The sequence below is a fragment of the Loxodonta africana genome, chromosome 9, assembly GCF_030014295.1.
Source record: "Loxodonta africana isolate mLoxAfr1 chromosome 9, mLoxAfr1.hap2, whole genome shotgun sequence".
NCBI lineage: Eukaryota > Metazoa > Chordata > Mammalia > Proboscidea > Elephantidae > Loxodonta > Loxodonta africana.
In genome coordinates this window covers 119088605-119111927 of record NC_087350.1, presented here as the reverse complement: position 1 = coordinate 119111927, position 23323 = coordinate 119088605, and the positions used below count along the sequence as shown (strand labels likewise).

Here is a 23323-nt window from a genome sequence, read left to right as displayed (position 1 = left end):
CCAGGTACATGAAGTTCCATAACAGGCAACACCAGTCCCAGTGCCAGAAATCGGTCGTGGTGCCTCCAGGCTGGACCGGGAAGGGGTACACTCAGGGCCTCCTGGGGCGCTAGAATCTTGTTTCTTAATCTGGCTCGTGGTTACGGAGTAGTGCACCCAGAGGTTTATTTATTTATTTATTTATCACGTCTCCGTTTTTAAACACAGTCCTGAAGGCTGTGACATCAGTCAGAGTCACCATTCGCTGGGTGGGTGCCCAGGAGTCCAAAGCCTGTGTTCTTGATGGCAAAAAAAAAAAAAGCTTATGTAAAGTGGCTACACAATTATATCCACACCCCAAAGGCACCTAGGCAAAATAGACACATGGGGGAAGACGACTGGACAGACAGACACGGGAATGCGAGTAGGGTTAGGCTGTGGGGGATGGCTGAGTTTTCCCTGGTCTCCATACTCTCCAATACTCTTGCTGTGGTTGTTGTTGGGTGCCATGAGTCCATTCTGACTCCTACCAATCCAACGTGACAGAGTAGAACTGCCCCATAGGGTTTTCTCGGCTGTCATCTTTATGGAAGGAGCCCTGGTGGCCCAGTGGTTAAAGCGCTCGGCTGCCAACCAAAAGGTTGGCGGTTCCAACCCACCAGCAACTCCATGGGAGAAAGATGTGGCAATCTGCTTGGAAACCCTACGGGGTAGTTGTACTCTGTCCTGTAGGGTCGCTAGGAGTCGGAATCTACTCGAGATCAGTGAATTTGGTTGTTCTGGGTTTTAATTTAATTACAGGAGCAGATCATCAAGGCTTTTCTCCCGTTGAGCCACTGGGTGGGTTTGAACGGCCAACTTTTTAGTTTAGCAGCTGAGCACTCAGCCTCTGCACCACTATAGCTACATTATAATAATAATCAAAGGGAATTATAATAACTTCTGCACAGCTTTGCTATTCCAATAGCTAAAGTTCGGGAATGGTCCAAACGTCCAACGACAGGATTCTATTAAATGTGTACGGGACACATTCTTCGGGCAGGATATGGCGTGGTTTGTCCGCCTCTGGAAAAGCCCAGAGAGACCTGGGGCTATTGATTGTGTTACTTGGGAGGATGGACTTCCAGGGAATACTCAGTTTCTGCTTTTCTTACTTATTTTACTCTGTTACCCGGATGATTTTCAACAAGCCCAAGCTATTTCCACAAGCCAAGATGGCTGGAACAGGGAAAGTAAAGGTGTCGCCCCCTGGAGCGTCCGCAATGCCCAAGACTCACTCGTCCCCCCTCTTCCGTCGCCCCGCAATCCCCCCGCAGGGAGAGCCGGGGGCGACAGCGACCCGGGGACGCGGCGTGGCGCGGAGGGGCTGGCGCGTAAGGCGGCCGTGCAGCCCTGGCCGGGGGCGACGCGAGGTCTCGCTCCCGGCCTGTGCGCTGTGCGGCCCCGGCGAGTCGCTCGGCCTCTCTGAGCTTGCTTCCTCCTGCCTGGACGGGGGCGGCCCCGTGCCCTGCGCAGGTGCAGCAGGATCGGCACCGCCGAGGCCGCCTTGAGCTCAGCAGCCGGGCTCGGGCGCTGCCCGCGCTCCCCGCGAGGCCGCAGCCCGGACCCGGTGCGCGCGGACGCACCGGCAGGGGCTCCCCCTCCAGGCCCCCTCCCGGGGCGGGCTCTTCCCATCCGCAGAGCGGGCTCGGGGCCGAGCGGGGAGCGCGGGCCGAGGAGCCCTGACCCCGCCCGGGCCGAGGGCCCGCCCCGCATCCGAGCATCGCCTAGGGAGCGGCCTTCCCATTGGCCGGCGCCGCAGCGCGCACCGCCCCGCAGCCAATCGCAGCCGGGGGCGGGGCCGAGCGGCCGGTCCTGCGGTGTGCCCGGCGGGCCCGACACCGGGCGGGGCATTGCGGCCGGACCAGGGTGGCTTGACCGGAGAGTCCACCATGCAGGAGCCCCTGCTGGGAGCCGAAGGTCCGGGCTATGACACCTTCCCCGAGGAGCCACCCCCGGCGCCGGGGGGTAGGGCGCCAGTCCGGTGAGAGTCGCAGGGCATAGGCTGCGGGCGGGCACGGTGGCTGGCTCCCTCCGCCAGGACATCCCTGACCTTCAGAGGGTGGCCACTAAGGGGCCATCTGGTCCCCTCTTGCCTCAGACGCTCTGTCATCTAAGGAGCCAATCCCCATGGGCAGACAAGGAGCACAGGCCCAGAGAGGGTGGGGGCTGACCAAAGGTCACACAGCAAACCTTCAGTGGCAGAGCTGGGCCTAGACTCCAAGCCTCTTACCTGGAGAAGGGCCCCAGCACCAGAGTCATGACAGCCGGGGCCTGCCACGCCCTGGAATTCCCCAGGGGAGCTGGTGTTCAGTCCCTAAACCCAACCATCTTCACTCTGCTGGCTGAACTGGGTGGCCCCTAGGCAGGAGGGACTCAGACCTCGGTCTTCTGCCCCCCTCCCCCAGGACCCTGCAGAACAAGAAAGTGTTCCTGGCCACCTTCGCCGCCGTGCTGGGCAATTTCAGCTTTGGGTATGCCCTGGTCTACACATCGCCGGTCATACCGGCCCTGGAGCATGCCTCAGATCCAGACCTGCGCCTGACCAAATCTCAGGCCTCCTGGTTTGGGGTAAGGGCTGTGCTCTGAGCTGGGCAGGTGGGAGGCCGCTGAGCTCTGTCTCCAGCTAGGGACCCCCCAAAGCTCATTCTTGGGACCTCTCCAGGGCCTGGCCTGCCCCTACCCTACCCACTCCAGGCTGCTTGGGGGTGGGAGGGCCAGATGACAGCCCTAAAGCAGGAGGGGGAAGTGAAAGCCAGTGCAGAAGGCGTGGGAAGGAGCGGTGGGAGGTGTCCCCAAAGTCTGAAGTTTCCCCAGACACACACCCACAGCTGACTGTGTTGGCAGAGCAGATACCTCCCTGGATGATGGGGCAGGGTGTCAGATATCAGGGAAAGAGGCACTGGCTGGGGCAAGGAAAGTCCCCAGGACCCCGTGACACACATGCCCAAGACAGATTGTGAACCAATGGAGAGGGAGGGCCAAACCTGGGGGTCCCGAGGTTCTAGAATTATCTTAGTAGCATCGAATTGTAGAATTGCAACACATGGCTAAAGTAAGTGCTTGGCTGCTAACCAAAAGGTTAGAGGTTCGAGTCTACCCAGAAGTGCCTTGGAAGAAAGGCCTGGCAACCTCCTTCTAAAAACTCAGCCACTGAAAACCTGACACACACGGGTCACCATGAGTCGGGGTGGACTGTGCGGCAGCTGGTACTGTTACTCATTTAGTATGTGCCAGACCCTTAACACGTGAGCTCCTTGACTCCCCGGGCAACCCTATCAGGTGGACACCATCATTCTCTCTGTAGTGCAGCTGAGGAACCCGAGGCTCAGACAGACGAGCAGCATGCCCGAGGCACACTGCTAGTGAGTAGCAGAGTCCAGGCTGGTCCTGGTCACTGTACCCCATGGGATCTTCAAAAACCCCCAAATCTCCAATCCCGGGGCCTTCTCACCCCAGAATTCTCCTGAATTAACATATTAGACGTCAAACATCAGGTGGACAGAACCACCATGGACATGTGGCCCCCTCTCTTCCCAGAGCAGGACTCCCTCAGTGGCATCCCTAGCAAATGGCTGTCCACATGCTGCTTGTACACCTCCAGAGACAGAAGGTTCATTACCATCACTGGCCTGAGTCCTGGGGTCAGCCTGGCAGGTTGAGGAAGAAGCTGCCTCTAGGCTCTGAAGAGAGGGGCCTAGACCTGTCTGCCCTTTGCCCTTTCTCTGCAGTCCGTGTTCACCTTGGGCGCCGCAGCTGGGGGCCTCAGTGCCATGGTCCTCAACGATCTCCTGGGCAGGAAGCTCAGCATCATGCTATCGGCTGTACCCTCGGCAGCCGGCTACGCGCTCATGGCGGGCGCCCATGGCTTTTGGATGCTGCTGCTGGGAAGGATGTTGACGGGCTTCGCCGGGGGGCTCACGGCCGCCTGCATCCCGGTAAGGCCAAGACTGCCCACCCTGGCCCTCACTGCCTCCCACTGACTGCCTGACCTCCGTACACACTGGTCAACGAGAACACCTTTGACTTCCCTGCTCAGCCCAGGAAGCTCGTCCCACCTCCACCTGGGCAGCCCCTGAGGCAGCTAAACCTTCCCTATGTGCCCAGCCCAGTGGAGACTCAGGAATCCCCGAGCTTCCTACCACAGGCACAGCATTACTCAACTGGAGAAAATCCACATTGAGCAACAGGGAAGAAAGGGAAGTTCCTGACCCTGGAAACTCCACTCGCCATCGACTGGCTTGGGGGAGTGCAGCAGAGGGGACCAAGATGGCAGAAGAAACAGAGACCCACCTGCTCACACTACACAGGCGGGTGCCCTTGGGCTGGCTAATTGCCAGCATCTGCCCACTTGACAGTTAGGGAAACTGAGGCCCGAGGGAGGACAGGCAGTGAGTCACGAGTGGGACAAGAACCCCAGCCTGGGCTTTGCCCACCAGAAGCCTGACTCCTGCTTCCCAAGGCCTGTCAGGGCCACCTGGCCCACTTGGCCGGGCCCGGGAACCTGTGTTCTTCTCACCCAAGCTGTGCCTTGCAGGTCTACGTGTCTGAGATTTCTCCTCCCAGAGTTCGAGGAGCCCTGGGGGCCACACCCCAGCTCATGGCAGTGTTTGGATCCCTGTCACTCTACGCCCTTGGCAAGTATCTGACCTTCAGACCAGTGCTGAGCATCTCTGGGGTGCAGGCGTGAAAAGAGCGAGAGCACACCCCAGAAAGAGCCCTGGGCTGGCAGGCAAGAGCTCTGGCTCCCCACCCAGCACAGTTCCACTGCACCGTGGGCCTCCAGGCAACGTCCTGCCCCACTCTGGGCACAAGTCCCACCTGTCTGGGCACTGAGCGCTTCTCTGGGTGTGCAGCCTTCCAACCATCTTTTAACAGCAGGATGCATCCTTGTGGGGCTGGGGTGGGTGGAAGCCTGGGCCCTTGCCTGCTCAGTCTACCCGTTAAGACCCTCCAAGGAACTGGCACTATGTGCTGGACCCTATGCTAGGAGCTAGACAATCTCTGCAGCTTCTCCCGGCCTAGATCACCCAGGCCTGGGGCAATAAGGGAGGCCTTCCTGTAGGAGGTGGTGCTCAGACTAGACCTTGAGTAGTAGATGAGGTTGCTGAGAGGCCCCAGTGGGAAGGAGCTCTGGGTCCCGCTTGGACCCCAGCCCTGACCGGTCCTCTCGCCCAGGCCTGCGGCTACCGTGGCGTTGGCTGGCCGTGGCCGGCGAGGTGCCTGTCCTTGTTATGATCCTGTTGCTCAGCTTCATGCCCAACTCCCCGCGCTTCCTGCTCTCGCGGGGCAGAGATGAGGAGGCCTTGCAGGCATTGGCCTGGCTTCGCGGGCCCCAGGCCGATATCCGCTGGGAGTTCGAGCAGATCCAGGACAACGTCCAGAGACAGGTGGGGGGCCTGAGCTGCTGGCTGTCTCCAGCACCCCAGCCACATGTGGCCTTGGGCTTCCTGAGACTTGGATGCTTTTTCTGGAAAGTGGGGGTAGTAGTAGTCCTGGCTCCCAGGGACTGGGGTGAGGGTCGGGTGGGGGACAGCAGGCCTGGCCCAAAGCACATGTCTGTGTGCTGGACGCCTGGTGGCCAGAAGATACTGACCAGGAGGAGTCTGCCTCAGCCGGGCCAAGGGGTGGGTTGGCGGGGAGGGCCCTGGGCCTGTCGCCAGAGCCTGGAGGTCTCATTGGGCTGGTTCCTTTCCTGGAGGAAGGCAGGAAGGGGGTCTCCCCAGCAGCCCCACATGGTGCAGGGCAGGGCAGCATCCTGCTACAGAGGTGGCACAGCCCCTCAGCGGTTGCCTCGTGTTTCCAGAGCAGCCGCGTGTCGTGGGCCGAGGCCCGGGACCCCCAAGTGTACCGGCCCATTGTCATCGCCTTGCTGATGCGTTTCCTGCAGCAGCTGACAGGCATCACCCCTATCCTGGTCTACCTGCAGCCCATCTTCGCCAGAACCGCTGTCCTGCTGGTGAGGCTCTGCCCCGCCCCAGGGAGGCCACTGCGAGGGTGCTGCCTCAGAGTCAGGGAGGGTGACAGGGGCACTGAGAGGGTAACAAGCACCTGGGCAATCTCTAAATTGTGCCCCCCTATTTTGAGTGCCCAGGGCCAATCTCTAAATTGCACCCCCCCCCATTTCAAGATGAATAGACGTTGACAGTGGCGAATGGTCAGCAGAAACACCTTTCCCCTCTTGTCTGGCTGCCTCAGTTAAGTGCCTTTCATATTTGGGGCTCCCCATAATGTCATTCCATGCTTCGTCCAGCAATCCCTTGGATTTGCACCCCAGGAGTGGGTACCCCTCCTGTGCCCCACACTGCTACGCCTCTGCGGGGGGCTGCTTCTGCATCTGTTCCCACCCGAGCACCTGCTCCTGCCAGACGTCAGGCACCCAGCAGCAGGCAGGGAGACCTGTTTTCAGAATAGTGTTTTCTGGAGCGTGTCCCCGGGTGGTGCACACATTTCACGTGCTGGGCTGCTAACTGGTTGGACCACCCAAGGGCACCTGCTGCCAAAAAATCAGCCTTCGAAAACCCTATGGAGCACAGCTCTATTCTGGCACACATGGGGTCTCAGTGAGTCAGAGTCTACTCAAAGGCAACTCTTTTTTTTTCCGGTTTTTTAAAAAATGCTTTAAAATAGGAGCCCAGGTGGTGCAACAGTTAAGCTCTTGGCTGCTAACCAAAAGCTCGTCAGTTCAAACCCACCAGCCGCTCCACGGGAGAAAGATGTGGCAGTCTGCTTCCATAAAGTTTACAACCTTGAAAACCTTATAGGGCCGTTCTACTCTGTCCTGTAAGGTAGCTGAGTCGGAATCGACTCCACGGCTGTGAGTTAAAGTAAAATACATAGGATTACACTATGTGTATTACACTATGGAAAGGCAGACCCCTTGGGGCCCATGGATCCCGGGTCCCGACACCCGTGGGATCTGCCACTTGTGGGGAGGCCCTCCCCCCACCGAGCGCCAACTTCCTTGTCTGCACCATGAAGATAATGGCATCCCTGGGTAGCCGTCCCGGGGCCCAGTTAGATGAGATCTGAAGATTAAATAAGAGCACAGGGTAACAGCCATGGTGAAGCCACGATTCTGAGCCGGCCCTGGGCTTGGGCTGGCACAGAGGGAGTGGGCACAAACTGCAGCCAGGGTTCTCACCATGGTGTCCCCCCCCCGACAGCCCCCAGAGGATGACGCAGCCATTGTGGGGGCCGTGAGGCTCTTCTCTGTACTGATTGCTGCCCTCGCCATGGACCTTGCGGGCCGAAAGGTCTTGCTCTTCGTCTCAGGTGAGGCCCCTCTCCAGCCCACCCTCCCTCCCCACCCATTCGGTATCTCCTGTGTGTGCCTGGGCTGGGCGTGCAGCACCCCCAGCCCTGGGTTGGCCCAAGCCTGCCCTCGGTGGGTGCCATGTGCTGGGGGCTCCCGAGGGCCTGGCCAGACTGCCTCATCAGCCCAGCCTGCTCAGTGCTGGGCACAGGGCCTGGTACGTACCAGCTCTCCAGAAAGGCCTGCTGGAGCACGCTGTGCGTGCAGGCCGACCAGGGTGCCACGGTGAGTGCCGGAAGCCCACACTCTCTGCAGGGGGTCTCCTGGCACAGTGGGCCACCGTGTTGGCTCTAGAGTGGGCATGCAGGGAATGGGTGGAGCAGGGGGAGTGCTGGGAGAACCTTCCTGCAGGAGGCGCTGCTCACGGGCCCCGGCCCCATGAGGGCCACCACCTGTGTTCCCCAGCATCCATCATGTTTGCTGCCAACCTGACGCTGGGACTGTACATCCACTTGGGCCCGAGGCCGCTGACGCCCAATGGCACCATGGGCCTTGAGAGCACACCCCTTGGGGACACTGAGCAGCCCCTGGCCTCACCCACCAGCTACCTCACTCTGGTGCCCCTGCTGGCCACCATGTTTTTCATCATGGGTAGGTGTGGCAGCAACTCCCCTGGGTGGGGGCAGGTTAGTGAGGGGGCTGCCTGTGTCCTGTGTGTGTGTGGTGGGGAGGATGCCGGGCCCAGTGGAGCAGGTGGGGTATTGCCCTTCTGGGGCATCCGGGGTTGGGGCTGAGGGTCTCTCAGGAGCTCAGTGGTGGTAGAGGCACCCACCTCCGCAGGTCCTAGCCTCCCTATCCCTCTCCTTCAGGCTATGCCATGGGCTGGGGACCCATCACCTGGCTCCTCATGTCGGAGATCCTGCCCCTGCGCGCCCGTGGTGTGGCCTCGGGGCTCTGCGTGGTGGCCAGCTGGCTCACAGCCTTCGCCCTCACCAAGTCCTTCCTGCCTGTGGTGGTGAGTGCTCGCTGGGGCCCACCTGGCCCACTCTGCCGGTACTTCTCTACCCTCTCACCTGGTCCTCACGGGCCCCCAGACAGATCAGGCCCACCCCCACCTGAAGCTGAGCGGTCGAGTGAGCTGGCCTCACACTGGTACCCTCATTACAAGAAGTGGACCAGGGGAACTGTCCGCAGAAGCCAGGCTATCACCCAGGCCAGGGTGGGACACAACCTGAGCTCTGCTGGGGCCCAAAGGACCCCACCTGCCACCACACTCTCTGGGTATCCAGCTCCCTCCTAGGCGTTGGGGTGTGCAGTGGGGCCTCACGCTGGTGTCCCGGTCTACACCAGCCCACAGCATGCAGGCATGCATGCCTAAACACACACACAGACACACACCGCCTCCTGGCTTAACTCCACCACCAGGTTCAAACCTCCAATACATACCCTGAAACAAACCAGAATATTGGGTCCCAATTCCAAATTCCACAAGAATCAGGGGTGGCTCAGGCCTGTGCCCACCCTGAGCCAGTCAGTGTGTCAGGGCATGAGAACAGCATCCCAGAAAGCAATAGGTCAGCTGGGAACGGGTGTGGGGCAGAGTGTGCCCCAGGAGTGCTGAGCCAGGTTGTGGCAGCTGGCTTCCTGCAGGCAAGGTGCAGGGTGGTTGGGCACTGGGGCAAGGGGGCTGAGCATGGAGCCCTGAGGCAGGAAGGAAACCCCAGCCTATCTCCAAGGGCAGCCTGTGAGGCCCTGAGTGCCAGGGAGCTCTCGGATCTGCTCTGGGGACTATGGGAGCCCTGGGAGGTATCTGAGCAGGGGAGTACCAGGTGAAGGCCCTAGGAGGCTGGCCAGTGTGAGCAGAGCCCACAGAGTTCATCTGGGATGGGATGACCCCTGGGTGCTCCATGTGACCCTGGCCCTGTCCCCTGGCCAGTGTGAGCAGGGCCCACAGAGCTCGCCCAGGGTAGGGTGACCCCTGGGTGCTCCATGTGACCCTGGCCCTGTCCCCTATGAGCAGGGCCCACAGAGCTCACCCAGGGTGGGGTGACCCCTGGGTGCTCCATGTGACCCTTTCCCCCTTTCCTGCCCCAGAACACCTTCGGCCTGCAGGTGCCTTTCTTCTTCTTTGCTGCTGTTTGCCTCACGAACCTGGTGTTCACAGGCTGCTGTGTGCCCGAGACCAAAGGCCGGTCACTGGAGCAGATCGAGTCCTTCTTCCGCACACGGAGAAGGTCCTTCCTGCCCTAGGTCAGGTGCGTGCCTGGGAGTGGCAACACCAGTCAGCCGGCCAACCATGGCATTGCCCACAACCCGCACCCAGGTCCACGAGGCCACAGTAGAACACAGGAGGGGTGGCCAGAGCACACAGGGCCCCACCAAACCCACTTTCTGGCCAGGCAGGCAGGACCACTGTCTGCCTCAGCCCCAGCTCAGGCGGCTGTGGTGGTGGGCACACAAGCAAGACTGTGGGGATGCGGCAGCCACAGGCTCGTAACGCTCACTGGTGTCCAGGGACCAGGCCCCCTGGGTGACCTCAGGCCTTGCTCCTTGTGTGTGGAGACCACGCCCCTTCCCAGCCCAACAGCGTCCGCAGTGAGACCGAAGGAGCACAGGGCTGGAGGTGTAGCAGCTGCGCCATCATGCTGCCCTGGTCCTGACCCTCACCACCACCACCACGCACCTCGGCTATGGGGAGGATGGCTGGGGTCTGCAGCCCCAAGGGCCTGGTGGACACCACAGGGATGGACCCAACTCCCAGAGGCCAGGTCATAGGACCCAAGCTCAGCCACTTCCTCCCGCAACAGCCAGCCTCTGGGCCAGGGGCGCTCTGCTGTTCCTGTTTGCAGATTGTGGTCACCCAGTTTATGAAATAAAGAACCTGGGCCTGAGGGCAGCCCTCTGGAGGATGGAGGGGTGTCTCTTCCAGTGGGGGCCCCGTTGCAGCCTTGCCAGCTGGGCTAGGTCCAGGTGCTCCAGCCACGGTCACCAGGATCTACAGGTCCCTTTATGGCCACTCACAATGTGCACCCACAGCAGAGGGGAGGCAGCCTGTGAGGGAAAGGGGCCGCTGGGCCACAGGGTGGGACCTGTCCTGGACTCAGGCTCCAGCTTACCAGCAATGTGACTGAGCACACATCATTTTCCACCCTGGAGCCAAATATTTTCTGCCTGAGACGCTGAGCAGGCCAGGAAGCACCTGCCACACCTTTGCCCATGACGTCTGCCCAGCGCCCTGGGGCTGGGGTGATGTCCTGAGCTGGCCCTCTCAGCAGCGTGGGGTGACCCCTGAATCTCATCCTCCCAGCGCCAAGGACAGTAGCAGGCAGAGTGCAGGGTGGGCAGACTCGAGCCTCCTTTACTGCTCAGAACACAGACATTCAGAGTACACGTGGGGCAGGCCGGAGCACGAAGGAACCCAGTGCGGGCAGGGCAGGCCGTGCTGGGAACAAGGCTGGGTGCCGCCGTGGAGGCTGCCCCTGCTGCGAAGTTGGGCTGTGGGCTCAGGGCCTGCCCAGTGATGGTCTCGCTGCTACCTGGGGGAAGCGACCACCCGTCTGGTCTATGGATCTTGGTGCTGAGTGCCGTTCCCCCTCAACCCCTGCTCTGCACTCTCCCAGCCCCTACACATTCCCCCCACAGGACAGAGCTGCGACTTTCCTGATCCAGCCCCGGGGAAGGGACAGACAGCTGGGTGAGAGTGAGCAGATGGAAGGGTGGGCAGGGCCCGAGCGCCTCCTGGAGGTAGACCGGTCTTCACTGCACACGTGGCAGCAGACACACACACATAGAAGGGTCTGGAGCCCACAGCCCTTGAAACCGGCACTGGCTGAGGAAGGTGGCCCCAGAGGACCCCAGAAGGCACGTGGGCTGCACCCACCCCTGCCACCCCTGGTCAGGCGGGGCGGGGGGGAGGGTGGTGAGAATGCTGACCTTGACACCTACTAACATTTCCTCAGCCACCGCAGGGCTGGGCAGACCCTCAGTGAGCCCCCACCCCAAATCAGAGCCTGCTGCTCCCTCCCGGCCTCAAACGCTGGCTCCCTATCAGCCCCTCCTGGAAACACAGCCTCCACACAGCCTGGGGCTCTTTCAGCCCAGCTGAGCTCAGGCTGGGGCTGGGATGGAGCTGGGTCACCCACCCCAGGCTCCTCCAGGCCCCGGAGATGGGCCCTAACTGCAGACTAGGGGGAGAAGACTGGCTGGGAGGAGGGCGGGTACACCTTGGTGCTGCACTGTGCCTGCCTGCCCTCCACGTAAGCTCTGCTCCTGGTAGCCAGCACCAGGCAGTGGGGACAGCTCACTGGGGACAGTTCAGTGCCGAGCGCTCAGTGGGGTGGCAGCTCAGCCTCAGCCAGCTTCCGAGGCAAGAGCTTGGAGACTGCGTGGCCGGGGGTGGACCAAGAAGAGTACCTGAGTGGGTCAGCCCGGCCTGGAGCTGACATGGGCACCCCCACGGGCAGGAGAGCCTGCTCTCCCCCTGCCGAGCACCAAGGCCTGAGATGGGTGGGGTACAGGTCCATGGGAACAGCGCCAACAGGGTGTTCCCAGGTCCAAGGTTCCAGGAACTTGGGAGGGGCACTCAGCCCAGAGTTCCACTGTCAGGTCACCACCCAATCTGCTCATTGGTGGGGGTGCACTCAGGAGAACTGTGGCCCCAGCGGAGGGCAGAGTAGCAGCAGGGAAGCCGTGGGCAGCAGAACAGGCCCAGGACGCAGCCCTGCAACACCCTCTGCCCATATGACAGGGATCAGGGATGATACCAGCCCAGGGTGGCTCAGTCCCCAGGGGCTCTCTGCCTGGAGAGCTGGGGAGGCTTGCTCTGGCCAGTTCCCGGGCCCCAAGTACCAGGAGGGCCGACCTCTGCAGAGGTGACTCCTCCAAGCCATCGTCAGATCCCCAGCGGGGCTGCCCCAGCTGTGGGGGGTCTGAAAGTCCACCAGCGCTCACTTCAGGCTGAACAAGGCTGGCCAAGGAGGAGGGGGCAGTGGACTGATGTGGGGCTCTGCTCAGCCTCCTGTCCCACGGCTGGGTCACCTGAGGCTCACACGACCCATCGCCGCTACAGTCTCCTGGCTGCTCAGAGCCCTGCCTGACTCCTTGGCTCCCACAGAGTCTGGGTCAGGAGACACCCAGCTGGGAAAACGGGCCACCACATGCGGGGGATGAGCACAGAGGGCTATGGGGGCCAGGCGAAGCCTCCTCTTCCAGGCTGTCCCCCAGGGTCACATTCCAGGCTCGTCTCTCCGGATGTCACACAGAACAGGGATAGTCGCGGGAGGAAGGGCCCTGACTGCATTACAGCTCCCCCTCCAGGCTCCCCGTGAGCTTCTCCTCGTCTGCCTGCTGCCTCTGCTGCTGGATCCTGGCATAAGAGATGGCATCACCCCTGGGAGAGAATAAGGCGGCATCACACTGGGGATGGGATGGGCCCCGGGCCCCAGCCTCCCAGCCCCCACCCACTTCCTGCAGTGACTCAGGTGTGGCCTACAGGCAGGGTCTATGAGGCCGCTAGGTTCCCCAGATGGGGATACATCACTGAAGGGGGCACAGGCTGCCTGGGACGCTGGGTCGGGCAAGATTCAGAGCCTCGGTCTAGGCTCTGCAGGAGACGGTGACCACTGACTGTGATCTAGGTGAGCCGTCCCTCTGTAGGCCACGATGGGGTACACTGGACCACCCAGGAAGCCTCGCAAATCCTCCCGCTCTCACTCCCGAGAGCTGGACCCCTAGAGACACTGCTGAGGGTCACTGACAACCTTGGTGCCTCGGTTTCCACAGCTATACCACAGCACCACTCTCAGACCACCCTCCTGACAGCCTCGTGGTGTTGGGACGAAGAAACCCCTCCCAGGGCCGAGTGGTGGACGCACTTTTTGCCCAGAGCAGACAGTCCATACAGCACTCCGGTGGCAAAGGCGATGGCATTCCCCAGCAAGGTGGTCAGCGTCAGGCTGATGACAACCGGGACAACAGCCATCCTGGGGAGAAATGCAGGTCCAGGCTCCACTCCCACCCACAGGCAGCCCCTATGCCAGGTGCCCAGGTCATCCCAGCCCCCTCTCAATACGCAGCCGGGATCAGTATTAAGTTAAAACTAACGGGACACGTGTTCACGGCCAGGCTTAGAAAGCCCTTAAACACCCTGTGCTGGTCGGCAGGAGTCTGTGCATTTTCTGGGGAGAGAAGGCAAACCTTTCACCGGGTTTTTGAAAGGGTGTAGGATCAAAAATGTCAAACAGCACTGATGTGGTCCAGCCCCCTCCCTGTTCAGAAAAAACAGGCCAACTACGGCCCAACAAGAAGCTGTGACCAGAAAACCCAGTGTCTAGCTGAGCCCCTTACTGGCTTTCTCTGAGGCTGTTTCTCACTGTAAAATGGGAATAAGGCCTCGTGGAGGAGCTTTGAGATTAAACGAGGAAAAAGTATGTTAACTTCTTCACACAGTGCCTAGGATATCACAATAGCTAAAGAAACATCAGTTCTCGCTAGGGACAGTAAAGCCAGCTATATCTTAACAAGTAAACCCCCCCCAAAAATTAAAGTGCATAAAACATGAAGTCTTATTAAAAACTCTTGTTACTGCAACGTTATTGAAACAGAGCCAGATCCGTCTGGTCCTAACTACAGTTTGGCGCCACCTGGTGGCACTGTCCACTCTGGTTTAAATACCGACGGGAATGATTCTTGATCCCATGGCTGGCTGGGTGGGATTCCTGGAGTTACTGGGTCAGGAAATACTGGAGACTTGAGGACCAACACGCTGGCTTGCTACTTCCCTAGACGTTGCCTGGGCCTTCCCCACCAGGCCTCGCCAGTGCTGCGTACCATCCTAATGTCTGTATTTGTTCTCTGAGAGGTTAGACACAGCGGGGTACTACTCTGAACTGAACACACACCTTTGTGGTTTTACTGTCAAAACTCTTGGTCCTCCATGAAGGGAAGGGACCTTCTGGCCTGTTTTCATTTCTGAAGATAATCTAGATAATAACACTACCACCAAAGAGCTGCTGAGCACCCCTACACACCAGCCACGGTATTGAGCTGGTCCATGCATTAAACCCGTCCTGGCATAGCTCAATCCCAACGACCCCGAAGTGAAGTACTCCATGTTGAATTCGTTGTGAGGAAAATGAAAGCGAAAGAAAAGCATATTTAGAGGCAACAAGTTTCTGTCCTGCAACCTGCTTTTTCCCCTTCATAAGGAGGTCACCTGGATTCACAAAACTCTTCTAAGAGGCTGCAGAGAAACCTAGGGTATGGCTCGGCTTGAATCTGGCTAACCAAGCCCCAGCTGGTGGCCCACATTCCAGGTGTTTCCCGCTTTTCTCTGTCACACACAATGCTGCGGGGCACCCGGATCTCGTGTCTGAGCTCTTGTGTGACAACAGCAGCAGACCGTGTTCCGACACAGAGTCACCAGGTCACATCTTTAGCTGCTATCATCAAATTACTCTGCACAAAGGCCAGCCTGGTTTAAACCTCTCCTGAGAGCACATGAATGCACCTGTCCCCCACCCCCGCCCACCCTATCAACACCACCCCCTGCCCTGTGGGTCATTTTGTGAGTAGAGTTTTGGGGAACTGTGCCCTGGCCACCACTTACCCGCAGTAGAAGACGGCTTTCTGCCAGGAGCGCAGCCGGTCCACCTTCTCCGCCACCGTGTTTGCAAACTCCACGAACTGGCAACAGAAGGGCGCCTCGCACAGCAGCAGGATGAAAGCGTTCATGCTGGAGGGACAGGAGATAAGAGCGTGACGCAGACGGTGGCAACCTGTGGGGGCGGTCCCAGTGCCAAAGCCACCCGGAATGCCACCCAACACTCAGAATGCTCGCCACAGCCCTCGCCTCTACAGTGGGTTGACTAGCATCCCCCCAAAATGCATGTCCCCCGGAACCTGTGGACATGACCTCAGTCAGAAAGAGGGTCTTTGCAGATGTCGTTAGTTAAGGATATCAAGATAAGGCCACCTGGATTTAGAGTGGAACTAAATCCAGTGACTGGTGTCCTTGTAGAAGAGGGACAGGCAAAGAGACAGAGAAGGAAGTGAGGTGACGGTGGAGGCAGAGTTTGGGGTGATGTGGCCATAAGCCAAGAAACACCAATGCCAGCAACCAAGAGAAGTCAGGACAGAGGCCTGGGACAGTCTCTCCCTCAGAGACTCCAGAAGGAACCAACCCTGCAGGCACCTTCCCAGGTCTAGACCCCTGACTTCCAGTGGGTCAGGGCTGCCCCGGCAGGAGGTGGCAAGGAGCCCACCATGGGGGTCCACCTGCTGGGCCCTTACTACACTCTGATGTACCCCTCTGCAGCCCTCCCATCCTCTAGCTGTGATCCCATCCCTGCACAGATCGTCCACCTCTGACCCAGCCACGGGCAGGCCCCTCCCTCCGCTCAGTCCTCAGCCAGCCTGACCTGGCACCGTCCACACTGTGGCCTGGGGTACCCCAGAGGGCAAGGCCCCACCTCAGAGTGTGACTCAGAGGAAACATGTTCGAGGGATACCCGCGAGCAGCTGAGGTGGGGTCCCATGGCCCTGACCTCACTAGGAAAACTGACACAAAGGTGTGAAAGTGAGGACCCACACCATGGCCATACCCCAGGCCCCGCCAGGCATGATGGCCCTGCAGGCTACTCACATCATCCACACGCCAGCCGCAATGTTGAGGGGGTGGACGGTGATGCAGTTGAAGAGGCCAGAGATGGCGCACGCTTGAAGGCAAGAGAGATGGGCAGGGGTCAGCAGGGAGGGCAGACCACAGGACGGCCGCCACAGAGACGGCCACCAGGGAGACAAGGAGATGGCCACCCAGGGAGACAGCCACCCAGGGAGATGACCACCTGGGAAGATAGCCACCAGAGGAGACGGCCAGGGGAAGGAGGGGAACCCACTCGAGCCTTCTCATGGCACCTAGCCTCCCCCTTTAATGCTGGGCTGCACGTGCCGAGGCTGTGGGGACGTCCGTCTGGTTCCCTGAGCCCCAGCTGTACCAAGGCTGGCCCACAAGGAGGTCAGCATGAAACATCGGCTCCACCGAGACAGGCAGGGCAAAGGCTGGCCACACCAGAGGTCCTCGACTCAGAAGAAGTGGCTGGGATTCTGATCAAGACAGTGATGCCCCTCTTAGAACAGAAACCTGGACCAGGAAAGACCTGAGCCACTGTCCCAGCTCCAACTTACATACCAGCTAAGTGACCATGACACGGTCCTTTCGTCCTTCCCTCCTGCACGTGAGGCAGGTCCCCACTGCCAGCCAGTCCACTGCTGAGACCCAGGAATGAGGAGGGGCCACAGGAGAGTGGCGGGTTACCACCCCGGGAGGGGCATGTCCTCTTTTACCCTGAAAATGCCCCAAACGTGGGTGCTCCCATCATCTCCTCTCCCAACTACACAACCAGGCAGAGTCTCAAGTACAGCCTCCACTCCCACCCACAGCCTGCAGTCCCTTCACCAAGAATACCAGGTGATGCCAGACTGGAGCCTGGGAACCAGGGAGCCAGGAGTTCTGCACAGGAACCAGCCCTGCCACCCCAGAGCTGGCAGGGTAGGAAGCCGGGCCCCCAAGGCTGCAATTAGCAACCAGCTCATTAAACTTGCAGCAGCTTCTCTGCGCCTGATGCCTCGGACACGGGCCTGGAATTCTCGGCCATTGTCCCGGGTAACCCTACCCACACAGCAGAGGAAACCGATGAAGAAGCCCCCACTGCAACAGGGCACACCCTCGTGAGTCCCCAGGTCTGCTTCCGAAACAGTGTACTTTCAGCCTCCCAGGAAGGCGGCTCGCCTTGGCACCTGTCAGGAACACGAGCTTCAGGCAGCCATGAGGACACAGACCGTCTGTCCCCCGATGCCAGGTGCCCCAGATGACAATGCTCCTGCCTGACTGTGGCCATGCCGGGTCTCACTGACAGCCCACCAGCAGGTCCTGCTGTGGCGGAATCTCCACCTTCTCTGCTATCCAGACAAGCAGGCTACGGCTGGGAGCTCCCTGAACAACAAAGGGCTGGGGATGTCCACGTGGAAGAGGGAGTCTTCCACGTGACAGAGGGGTCACCGCACACTCCTCTCTCCTCCCAACTCTGCTGCCCAGCCGTGTTGCAGGACCAGGGTCAGCATCTCACCAGGTCCCCCAGGCCCCCACTACCCGCCACTGCCCCAGCTGCACTGCAGGACCAAGGTCAGCACCTCCCCAGCTCCGCCCAGGCCCCCACTGCCCCGGCCACGCTACAGGACCAGGGTCAGAATCTCCCCAGCTGGCCTAGGCCTCCACTGCCCCCCACTGCCCCAGCCGTACTACAAGACCAGAGTCAGCAACTCCCCAGCTCCCCCCAGGCAACCACTGCAGAGGACAAAAACCCCACTACAGAGGGAGCAGCCAGAAACACACATGTACTCCACCTCTAAATGGCTCCTGTGATTTCTTCCCTATTAGCCTTGTACCCTATTAGACACCTTTTGGTATTCATGTAACAACACTGGAAAGTTCGTTTCTGCAGGTGAAATGGACATTTCAGGGCAATGTCACTAGTGTCTCCTGAAGCTTCATCCATAGCCCCAACACAGCACCATTAACTCCTGGGCCAGGCCCAAGCACCCCCATCTGAAGCACACCGAGCTGGGTGGGATCCAGGGTCAGCGTGGGAGTCAGCAGGAGCCACCAGCGCCAAGACGGTGGGGACACTGACCATTGTCACAGCTGTCACCTCCCCCAGCCTCAGCCTACCTGCACCCACTCCACCCCCACTCTAATCTTCTGGGGAAATGGTGAACCAAACGTGTCTGCAACCTGGCCAGATCAGGAGTCACCAGTCTGCCCACAAGGTCAAAAGCATGCTAGCTCTGAACAGCAGTGACAGGGACTCAGGCCTCTTTATGAGTTGGGGAGGACCTGCCCATTGCCACCTCGGCGTAAGTGCTGCCACGACATCACCTGCCAGGGTAGCACTCCCTCCTGGGTGTCCTTCCACCCTCCACCCCACCTGGCAGGACAGAGAGCCCAGGAAGGGGACCTGGGAAGGTGTGCCTTCTTGCAGACCCGGTCAGCGTCTGCCTGCCCAGGCCCCAGCACTCTGTGCCAGGCAAGCCAGGACAGGTCCAGCAGACTCCTCATGGAGGCCCCCTTCTAAAACTGACCTGCTAACTCATGGTATGGAGGCAGCCAGGGAGAACAGCGCAGACCACACAGGTCCATATTTCCTTGGGGAAGGCCTGCTAAACCAAAACCAAAAACACCAAGGCCGTTGTCACTGAGTCAGTTCGGACTCACAGTGACCCTGTAGGACAGAGTAGAGCTGCCCCACAGGGTTTCCACAGGTGTAACCTTTACAGGTGGCCCTGCTGTTATCCGAATGCCGGTGGCATAGCAGGGTCACCCATGGAGGACAGGTTTCAGCTGAGCTTCCAGACTAAGACAGACTAGGGAGAAGGACCTGGCAGTCTACTTCTGAAAAGCATTAGCCAGTGAAAACCTTATGAATAGCAGCGGAACATCGTCTGATATAGTGCTGGAAGATGACACCCCCAGGTTAGAAGGCACTCAGAAGATGACTGGGGGAGAGCTGCCTCCTCAAAGTAGAGTCAACCTTAATGATGTAGATGGAGTAAAGCTTTCGGGACCTTCATCTGCTGATGTAGCATGACTCAAAATGAGAAGAAACAGCTGCAAACATCCATTAATAATCGGAACTGGAATGTACGGAGCATGAATCTAGGAAAATTGGAAATCGTCAAAAATGAAATGGAACACATAAACATCGATATCCTAGGCATTACTGAGCTGAAATCGACTGGTGTTGGCCATTTTCAATCGGACAATCATATAGTCTACTATATTGGGAATGACAACTTGAAGAAGAATGGTGTTGCGTTCACTGTCAAAAAGAACGTTTCGAGATCTATCCTGAAATACAACACTGTCGGTGATAGGATAACATCCACACGTCTACAAGGAAGACCAGTGAATACAACTATTATTCCAATTTATGCACCAACCACTAGGGCCAAAGATGAAGAAATAGAAGATTTTTATCAGCTCCTGCAGTCTGAAATTGATCGAACATGCGATCAAGATGCATTGATAACTACTGGCGATTGGAATGCGAAAGTTGGAAACAAAGAAGAAGGATCAGCAGTTGGAAAATACAGCCTCGGTGATAGAAACAATGCCAGAGATCGAATGACAGAATTTTGCAAGACCAACAACTTCTTCATTGCAAATACCTTCTTTCACCAACATAAATGACGACTATACACAGAGACCTCACCACACGGAACACACAGAAATCAAATTGACTACATCTGTGGAAAGAGACAATGGAAAAGCTCAATATCATCAGTCAGAACAAGGCCAGGGGCCCACTGTGGAACAGACCACCAATTGCTCGTATGCAAGTTCAAGCTGAAACTAAAGAAAATCAGAGCAAGTCCAGAGAGCCAAAACATGACCTTGAGTATATCCCACCTGAATTTAGAGACCATCTCAAGAATAGATTTGACGTATTGAACACTAGTGACTGAAGACCAGACAAGTTGTGGAATGACATCAAGGACATCATCCATGAAGAAAGTGAGAGGTCATTGAAAAGACAGGAAAGAAAGAAAAGACCAAGATGGATGTCAGAGGAGACTCTGAAACTTGCTCTTGAGCGTCGAGCAGCTAAAGCAAAAGGAAGAATTGATGAAGTAAAAGAACTGAACAGAAGATTTCAAAGGGCCTCTTGAGAAGACAAAGTAAAGTATTATAACAACATGTGCAAAGAGCTGGAGATGGAAAACAAAAAGGGAAGAACACACTTGGCATTTCTCAAGCTGAAAGACCTGAAGAAAAAATTCAAGCCTCAAGTTGCAATAGTGAAGGGTTCTATGGGGAAAATATTAAACGACACAGGAAGCATCAAAAGAAGATGGAAGGAATACACAGAGTCATTATACCAAAAAGAATTAGTCAATGTTCAACCATTTCAAGAGGTGGCATATGATCAGGAACCGATGGCACTGAGGGAAGAAGTCCAAGCTGCTCTGAAGGCATTGGTGAAAAACAAGGCTCCAGGAACTGATGGAATATCAATTGAGATGTTTCAACAAACAGATGCAGCGCTGGAGGTGCTCACTCGTCTGTGCCAAGAAATATGGAAGACAGCTTCCTGGCCAACTGATTGGAAGAGATCCATATTTATGCCTATGCCCCAGAAAGATGATCCAACTGAATGTGGAAATTACAGAACAATATCATTAATATCACATGCAAGCAAAATTTTGCTGAAGATCATCCAAAAACGGCTGCAGCAGTATATTGACAGGAACTGCCAGAAATTCAGGCCAGTTTCAGAAGAGGACGTGGAACCAGGGTTATCATTGCTGATGTCAGATGGATCCTGGCTGAAAGCAGAGAATACCAGAAGGATGTTTACCTGTGTTTTATTGACTATGCAAAGGCATTTGACTGTGTGGAGCATAACAAACTATGGATAACACTGCGAAGAATGGGAATTCCGGAACACTTAATTGTGCTCACGAGGAGCCTTTACATAGATCAAGAGGCAGTTGTTCAGACAGAACAAGAGGATTCTGATTGGTTTAAAGTCAGGAAAGGTGTGCATCAGGGTTGTATCCTTTCACCATACCTATTCAATCTGTATGCTGAGCATATAATCCAAGAAGCTGGACTATATGAAGAAGAACGGGGCATCAGGATTGGAGGAAGATTCATTAACAACCTGCGTTATGCAGATGACACAACCTTGCTTGCTGAAAGTGAAGAAGACTTGAAGCACTTACTAATGAAGATCAAAGACCACAGCCTTCAGTACGGATTGCACCTCAACATAAAAAAAACAAAAATCCTCACAAATGGACCAGTGAGCAACATCACGATAAACAGAGAAAAGATTGAAGTTGTCAAGGATTTCATTTTACTTGGATTCAAAATCAACAGCCATGGAAGCAGCAGTCAAGAAATCAAAAGACACATTGCATTGGGTAAATGTGCTGCAACCAAAAAAAAAACCCACTGCCGTAGAGTCGATCCCAACTCATAGCGACCCTACAGGACAGGGTAGAACTACCCCATAGAGTTTCCAAGGAGAGCCTGGCGGATTTGAACTGCCAACCCTTTGGTTAGCAGCCGTGGCACTTAACTGCTACACTACCAATGTGCTGCAAAGGACCTCTTTACAATGTTGAAGAACAAAGATGTTACTTTGAAGACTAAGGTGCGCCTGACTCAAGCCATAGTATTTTCAATCACGTCATATGCATTTGAAAGCTGGACAATGAAAAAGTAAGACTGAAGAATTGACGCCTTTGACTTGTGTTGGTGGAGAATACTGAATATACCATGGACTGCCAAAAGAACAAACAAATCTGTCTTGGAAGAAGTACAACCAGAATGCTCCCTAGAAGCAAGGATGGCACGACTGCGTCTTACATACTTTGGACATGTTGTCAGGAGGGATCAGTCCCTGGAGGAGGACATCATGCTTGGCAGAGTACAGGGTCAGCGGAAAAGAGGAAGACACTCAATGAGGTGGACTGACACAGTGGCTGCAACAATGAGCTCAAGCATAACAAGAATTGTAAGGACGGCTCAGGACCGGGCAATGTTTCGTTCTGTTGTGCATAGGGTCGCTATGAGTCGGAACCGACTCGACGGCACCTAACAACAACAACAACCTTTACAGGAGCAGACCACCATATCTTTCTCCCGCGGAGGGGCTGGTGGGTTCAAATTGCTGACCTTTCGGTTAACAGCTGAGCACTTAACCACGGAGCCACCAGGGCTCTGGAAGGCCTGCTACATGGTCTTTATTTTATTTCTGTTCCCATTCACCTTATGTTCTTCTTGGGCTTCCGCTAAAGAGCCTGGCTGCCCAGGAACTTGAGACCAGTCTGTGTGTCTGGGATGGGGCCACAGGGCCAGGGTAGGAGGTGAGAGGAGGCGGAGGCGGGGGGCGGGGGAGCTGACTGGGGACAGTGCATTGGCCTCCAAGTAGGAGGAGAGGCCACCTTCCTCAGGTGACTGCCCCGCCTCCCTAGGGCCAGCTGTTCCCTGGTAGGCCTGGCGTCCTAAAACTTCCTGCCACAAGCACAGCGGGACCTGCACTGCCCCACTTGTAAACAATCTCCGCCCCATGACTGGGAATGCTGTGGCCCCCACCTGTCACAAGCCCACAGGTGTGGTTTGCTAAGTAGGCCAGGCTCAGCTGGGTGCGTTACCTGCATCACGCAGGAAGAGCTCACCAAAGCCCTTCAGGTCGGCGCTGCCACTGTCCTTACTGTACAGAAGAGCCGGGGGCAGGGAGCGCGCCTTGGCCGCGGGATTGGCACCCAGATTCGAGCCCAGGCTCCCAGCCGAAGTCTAAGTTCCCTCCTGGGCGGGCCCAGAGCCACCAGCCTAGCCCTAGGGGCCGAGGAGCCAAGGCCAGAGCCCGGTCACCATGGGAACCCCACGGGAGCCCGCTCCCGGCGGCACCGTCACGGCCCGCCCCGGGAGGCACCCACCGCACGACCCGGAGGACCGGCCCGCGAAGCCTGCGCCACCAGCCTGGGACCCCCGCCCTCCGTCCCCAGGCCGGTGCCCCTGGGTGACAGGAGAGCTGCGCAGGTGGGGTGATGCGGAGCTGTGCAAAGCCCCGCGAGCCCCGAGCGCCCTGGGGTGCGCGCGCCAGGAAGCCCGGGCCCCCCGCTGGACCCCCGGCAGGGACCCGGGGCGCATGCGGGGTACTCACAGATGGCCCCCAGCACCCCCGACAGGCGACACAGCCAGCGGTACCACCACGTCATGCCCTCCTCCTGCGCAAGCTGCGAGGAGCTGGCGGACGCCGTCGCCGCCCCGCCCGCGCCACTCATGGCGCCGCCGTCGCCGGACCCCGCAGCCCGCACAAAGGCCCGGAGCCGGCCCGTGTCGCTGCGGCGCGGGGCCTTGTGGGAGCGGGGCGTGGGGCGCATAGGGGCGGGCCCGGCAGGGTGGACTCATATTAGCATAAGGGGCGGGGGCCGGCAGGGTGGGTTCGTATTAGCATAAGGGCCGGGGCCCCACCTCACGACGAA

General features: G+C 58.0%; 2 protein-coding genes across 3 annotated transcripts; one reads left to right on the top strand and one right to left on the bottom strand.

Annotated features, from left to right (window-relative positions):
* The first annotated feature begins 1862 nt into the window (after positions 1-1862).
* SLC2A6 (solute carrier family 2 member 6) lies at positions 1863-10641 on the top strand. The gene is made up of 10 exons (XM_003420447.4): positions 1863-2002; positions 2427-2589; positions 3750-3956; positions 4556-4655; positions 5197-5408; positions 5825-5977; positions 7185-7293; positions 7739-7924; positions 8143-8288; positions 9368-10641. Exons 1-10 carry the CDS (start codon positions 1911-1913, stop codon positions 9521-9523), a joined length of 1524 nt encoding a protein of 507 aa, XP_003420495.1. The 5' UTR covers positions 1863-1910; the 3' UTR covers positions 9524-10641.
* Positions 10605-23145, bottom strand: CACFD1 (calcium channel flower domain containing 1). Of its 2 annotated transcripts, none has more exons than XM_003420453.4 (5): positions 23002-23145; positions 15915-15987; positions 14880-15005; positions 13147-13254; positions 10605-12662 (listed from the first exon to the last, which is right to left on the bottom strand). In XM_003420453.4, exons 1-5 carry the CDS (start codon positions 23120-23122, stop codon positions 12572-12574), a joined length of 519 nt encoding a protein of 172 aa, XP_003420501.2. In that variant the 5' UTR covers positions 23123-23145; the 3' UTR covers positions 10605-12571. The 2 variants fall into 2 exon arrangements, with proteins under 2 accessions (XP_003420501.2, XP_064146676.1); XM_064290606.1 differs by lacking the exon at positions 23002-23145 and adding an exon at positions 16267-17393.
* Positions 23146-23323: the final 178 nt, after the last annotated feature.